Source organism: Cyprinodon variegatus, unplaced genomic scaffold (genome assembly GCF_000732505.1).
Source record: "Cyprinodon variegatus isolate N-32 unplaced genomic scaffold, C_variegatus-1.0 Scaffold1053, whole genome shotgun sequence".
Lineage (NCBI taxonomy): Eukaryota > Metazoa > Chordata > Actinopteri > Cyprinodontiformes > Cyprinodontidae > Cyprinodon > Cyprinodon variegatus.
This window is the reverse complement of record NW_015151506.1, coordinates 130356-136592: the sequence shown is the minus strand read 5'-3', so window position 1 is coordinate 136592 and position 6237 is coordinate 130356. Positions and strand designations below refer to the sequence as shown.

At 37.9% G+C, this 6237-nt stretch overlaps 1 protein-coding gene across 1 annotated transcript; it reads left to right on the top strand.

Annotated features, from left to right (window-relative positions):
* Positions 1-1735: 1735 nt before the first annotated feature.
* rpl11 (ribosomal protein L11) lies at positions 1736-6023 on the top strand. Its single transcript, XM_015399850.1, has 6 exons — positions 1736-1759; positions 2311-2461; positions 2546-2652; positions 4972-5103; positions 5328-5438; positions 5942-6023. Exons 1-6 carry the CDS (start codon positions 1754-1756, stop codon positions 5969-5971), a joined length of 537 nt encoding a protein of 178 aa, XP_015255336.1. The 5' UTR covers positions 1736-1753; the 3' UTR covers positions 5972-6023.
* Positions 6024-6237: the final 214 nt, after the last annotated feature.

Below are 6237 nucleotides of genomic sequence, written 5' to 3'. Positions count from 1 at the left end.
CTAATTTCCATCTTTTCTTCAGTATTTCTAATATTTCTTTACAAGTCGATGGAAAAGAAGTCTGCTCATAAACCTGCTTGTAAGCACATGGAAAAACAAATACAGTAGAAGAAAAAACAACCGTAAAGCTTATAGTAATCCAACCAACATACCAATCAACATCCTCTACAAATGTTCTTACAAAGTGACCTTAGATCAGGGCTTCGTTTCACATACCTCGACATATCAGACAAATACCATTTTGGACTAACAAAGTGGAAGCCAAAATGTATAAAGCCTTTTTTTAATGAAATAATCTAACAAAAAAAAATAATAAAAAAAATCCCTTTAATCCTCTTTGAAACTCCACATAGTGTCACTTTCTTCCATGAAGAAGGAAGAATGAGCCAGAAGCAGATGGTATCTCCATGGTTGCAGTCAAAGCGTGGAACGCCCTGCTCCTAAATATGAAGAACTGTTCATCAAGTTTAAAAAAAATATTTAAATTGATTAGAAATCTTATATGCTGCTATAAAATATGTAACATAAGAAATAAATGTAACCTTGACTTTTTTTTTTGGCAAAACATGACCTCCCTGTGTGGCTTGAAGTTATATTATAAAATGCACATAAGACCATCTTTTATATTTGTTTTGTGTTTGCAGAAAGGGGCAGGTGTTATAAGCTTTGTCTTCTTTGTGCTCCTTTTCACTTGTGTAAACAACGTACAATGTGAAGTTATGAAACAATGTTTGAAAAAAAAAGACATGAAATGAAAAACACCGATTAGTTTCCAAAAAACAACACATTAAGGATCTTAGATTGTTTGAAACAACCTCTTCAAGGTAAATATTCAAAAATATACAGTTTAAGATTTAAAGGGACGTCTTTAACAATCCTCTGACCAATCATAGTCAATACGGCCTTCAATAGTTGAGGACTCACCTACATACACTGAAATAAAATCTGCAATAAAGCTGCATTTATTGCATGTGTCCATAATAAAAGCTGAGATGATGTGACCTACTAGTGATATATTGCCTAGTTAGCCATCTATACAATAATGTCTGCTCTACAGTAAGTCAAGTTTGCATTGACAGTGTGGCTGTGAATCAAACTGCAAGCTTCTGCTTCTTGTCTGTCCCCGATTCTCCCAGATTTGATTTCTAAGTTTGTAGAATATTGATAGTTTCTTTACATCTGTCAGCAAATATTGAGTAAAGCAGAGAAAATTGAAATCTACCCTTTAAGTGTATTAAGGTAAAACCTTCAATTGGAGACAGAAGGTAAATCAGGAATATTTTGTAACCATACACTCTTTTGCTCTGGTATTGGTTGATCCTTTATTCAGGCTCTAATTAATGTCAACTGTTCATCAGACAGTTTATTTCTTCATTAACATTTAAATTCATCCTTTTTTTTTTAGCCTTGGCAAGAATTATTAGTTTTAAAATTTAACCATTAATGTTATGTATTTTGTTGGTGACTTTACTGCTCGTATGTTTTGTTTTTATACTTCTATTAGTAATAATAAAAACTATATTTTATACCTAATAAAGCTGTTATTATGTATGTCTTTACTTTGCTTAAAATTGAAACCTATAAATCATTCAAAAAAGAAGAAATTGGGATTAAATCATAACTTTTTTTCGCAAAGCCTAAAGCGGAACCTTAACGTCGCACTTTATTTCTTCCCCGGGATCAATTTGAGGCACACACTTCTCAATAAATACGCCGCACCGGAAACGTGTCGTCCTCTTCTAAGTGATCCAAGATGGCGGTGAGTGTAACGTCGCATTGATGTCACATAAGTTATGGATTAAATCCGCAATCATCTGCGTTATAACGCATCTTTAACGTCTTTTTGATGTTCGGAGACATTGGTTGAAAGATGAACGCTTTATCTGCTGCGTTATTTGTTAGATAAGTGATATAAATATTGGCTAAATGAGTTAAAGTGATGCTAACAAGCTAGCCTACGCAAGATTATCTTTGAAATGACTGTAAATATGGGATACAACTCTTTGAAACGGCTAAAAAACATTATGGGATTTTATCGTAAGCGTTCTGTTAAGTCGGTGGTTTTAAGTTTTTTCGGTTTAGTTTGGTTTCCTGTCCCCATTGATGCTAGTGGCACCGGGAATATGTTCGGACATGTTTCCAAGCCGGCGTGTTTCTGCCAGATTCGCAGATCAGCTCCTGATTTTAAACATCAGGTTTTTAACAGGTCTGGTAAACTGCAGTTTGGGTTAATTAGGATGCGATACTAATGACAGCAGCTGTCAGAAAAGCTTTCCTGCTAATTCGTCATATTTTGCTTTTTCCCCGCAGGACCAGGGTGAGAAGAAGGAGAACCCCATGAGAGAGCTCCGCATCAGGAAGCTCTGCCTGAACATCTGTGTGGGAGAGAGCGGAGACAGACTGACCAGAGCCGCCAAGGTGCTGGAGCAGCTCACAGGACAGACTCCTGTCTTCTCTAAGGGTCAGTGTTTGAGTCCAGAGTGATTTTATTTTAAAGGATTATCTGATCAGAGTTCTGATGCTTGGCCTGCTCCTCTCTTTGCAGCCCGCTACACTGTGAGATCCTTCGGTATCCGCAGGAATGAAAAGATTGCTGTCCATTGCACCGTCCGTGGAGCCAAAGCAGAGGAGATCCTGGAGAAAGGACTGAAGGTGAGTTTATTTTGCAGAGTATTCAAAGTGCTCTGATTGCAGGCTTAGATGAGTCAACATATAATTAAAATTTAAACATTTCAGGAAAAAAGTGCCATCTAAAACATCTTTGGTTTTGTTCATAAATCAAGTTGACATCATTTAGGACATTGCTGTAGTTTGTTGCCTGGTCGTCACACGAAAAAAACAAATGAATGATGATCCATATTTTTTTGTTTCAGGAAAAAAAAAAAGTAATCCTTTATTTTCAGCCAGCTGACGAGGTTAGGCACAACATGCAGAGGAGGGTTTGCGCTCGTTACACTGAGATCCATATCACAGTCATTTGGGCTGAACTTTAGGGATGTTTCTTCTTTTTACACCCAACCAGCTTGATCAGGTTTCATTTTTTTACGCCTTCAGTTGAGGCAAAAGACATTTTGACGATCAGACCAGAAATCGGTCCTAATAGGAAATTTTTGTAGTTATTAAATCCATTAATGTTCAGGGTTAAACCTCAGGTGAGCGGATTTGATTAGATTATAGGTTTTAACTCCACTGATTTCACCTCTGAAACTTGAATGAAAATATAGATGATTGATTGAGCAGATCAGCCTTCAAGCACGTCAAAGTTAGGAATTTAGTAAAACTGAAAACTTTGTATCTGGTGTTAACCTCCAGTATGGATTGTGAAACATGGGGCTCTGCCTCTTTGTTCAGTTCTGGTTGAAAACCATTCTTTACTATCCAAACTGAGGATCCTCGAAACATTAAGACTGGTATTAAGTGTAGCACCTCCCCCGAATGATGGTCAGCACTTGACTGATGGTTTTATTGTTTATTAGTCTCAGCGTTGTCCACAATAATCCTTTTAACCGTCCAACGTAAGAGCTAGGCACAGCACCGAAGAAAAATATATTACGGTACTGGCTGTTACTATGTAAAATCCGCACGTTATACATAAGCTACAGAGGCTTAATAACGAACAGAAAAAAGTTCTTCATAAGCATTTCAAAACACATGAACACACATTAAACATGTCTTATCAAATAAGGACTAACCTTGTGCCACTTCGGAGGGTGCGAGTCCTTCAAATAAGAAGTAATATTTTAACTATCTTTCCTTCTTTTTCTACGTTTCAATCTCAGCCTCTTCTCCGTGTCTCGCTGTAGCCACTAACTAAAAATGTCGCGTACTTTCAAAATAAAGCCCCTTAAAACAAGGTAAAATGTAAAGCATTGTATATTCACAAAAATAATGGAGGCAAAAAATAAACTTATAATAATTTCACATTGTAATATGTCTTGTAACTAAATTGGAAATCGGGTCATTTACATTAAGAGATCAATGTCTTGGTAAAATCTTTGATTTTTTTTTTTTTTTTGTAATTGTTCTCCTGAAAAGGATGAAGAATCCAAATTGTTTAAATTCATTGTTAATATGGTGGAAAACCAGCTAATGGGTCCAGGTGTCTCTCCTGACCCTCAGAAAGGCGAGAAATTTTCTCTGGACTCTGGCTGAACCTTTGGGCTGTTTGTACCTGAACATTTAGGCTACGTTCACACTGCAGCCTTAAGGGCTCTAAATCCGATTTATTTTGCCCTTATGCGACGTGTATCTGATCTTTTAGTGACATTCTGAACAACATGGATCTGTTTTTTCCCCTTCTCCCCAATGCGAGCCCGGCCCCCTTTGCTCTGGTCCCAAATCCAATACGAATCTGATCTTTTCTAGTGTGACCTGCGTCTAAACAGCCTGGTCGCATTCATCTGACCTGAATGTCATTTATACCCGACAAAGGTCACTAATCTGTGGCTTGTTATGCAGAAGCCGGAAGAAAATCGATCATGACGGACGATGATGCAGAGAGCAGTCTTTATTTTCAGCCCTCTAGAAAAGATGGTGTTAATGCACTGGCTGAGGTTCGGGAAGAAATGAAAGATCACTAGATGTTCTCTAGCTCTACCATCCATGTTTACCTCTGTAAATACAGAGCATGGTCGCTTGTGATGTCATTGCATCACCTGTATGCAAAACACTTAAGCTGTATGAATGCAGTTCTCACAGAAGATCAGATGCAAGTCACATAAATTTGGTCAAAAAAATAGTTTCACACTAAATCCAAACTGAGCATCGATTCCTGCAGTGGGAACGTAGCCTTAGTCCAGATCCTAATCTTCTTTCAAACAGAATTTGCTGTCATGTTTCTGTCGTATTCATCTTTATATCCCACCATCTCTGATTGGAACGTTTCTAATTTATAGACGCAGAAATAATGAAGCTCTGAGGATTTAGTTTCCTGTTGGTTTGAGCTATAAAGTTCTCTTGTGCTGCTTTCAGGTGCGTGAGTACGAGTTGAGGAAGAACAACTTCTCCGACACCGGAAACTTTGGATTTGGCATCCAGGAGCACATCGATCTGGGCATCAAGTACGACCCCAGCATCGGCATCTACGGACTGGACTTCTACGTGGTGAGACTGAAACGCCTTCCTGCTGTAGATCAGAGACGTTCTAAACACCACAGAACATTTGAAATGGTTCAACGTTCCGTTTTAATCATCTGTAAAGAACTGTAGCTTTGTTTGAACCGGGTCGCTGCATCAGCCAAGGATCTAGTCTCTAATCTGATCCTTTAATCTGGTTTTTATGGAGATGTTTGTCGCGGTTCTGAGGGTCCACTTCTGTCCTCCTTCAGGTTCTGGGCAGACCGGGTTTCAGCATCGCCGACAAGAAGCGGAAAACGGGCCGCATCGGAGCCAAACACCGCATCCGCAAAGAGGAGGCCATGCGCTGGTTCCAGCAGAAAGTGAGTTCAGATGTCGGCAGCAAATGGAGAAGAGTTTAATGCAGAATATTTCAGACATTCCTCTTTTCACTTAAGGCTTCAGTTTGCAACAAAGATTACTTCTTTAACCCAACTATCACCTTCAAAGGCATCGGATTAGAAAACTGTTATTAAAGAAGCAAAATAGTTAAAGAAATGAATCCTGGTCAGTGAGAACGTTTGATTCCAGAAGGTTTTTAGAAGGCTCAGATGCCCAAACAAAGTAATTAACTTTATTGCTTTAAAATGCCTGTTTCTTTATGTCCTGGATGCATTTTTTGGGGGGAGAGGGTGTTTTAGCCGAGTAGTTTAGAAATTATTCAGCGTATTAAACCCTGCTACTGTTGGCGCATCTGTGGTGTTTTCATTTTGAGCTTTTAACAAATGCAAAGTTCCTTTAACTTTTTTTTTTCTGTATAAAACATTAATTCTACTTGTTGCTTCTGATCCCAGTTAACTGAATCTATTGTTTCTTTCTGTTTCAGTATGATGGCATCATTCTCCCCGGCAAGTAAAGGACCACTTCTGTCTTTGTATCTAAAAAATAAATTGTAAAAAAAAAAAAAAGTTGTAGTCCCTTTTCTTTGAGAAGCCTGAGCATGTAAATAAAATAAACATGCAGCTCTATAGATCAGAAAGTGGACTGTTTGCACAATTCTGTTCAATCTATCTTAATAAAGCGGATCAAACTAAAAGGCCAGAATGTTACACAGATCAAAGCAAAAAAATACCCAAAGAATTTACTTAAAATGTATTTTATTAAAGCAGGAACAAAAAAAAA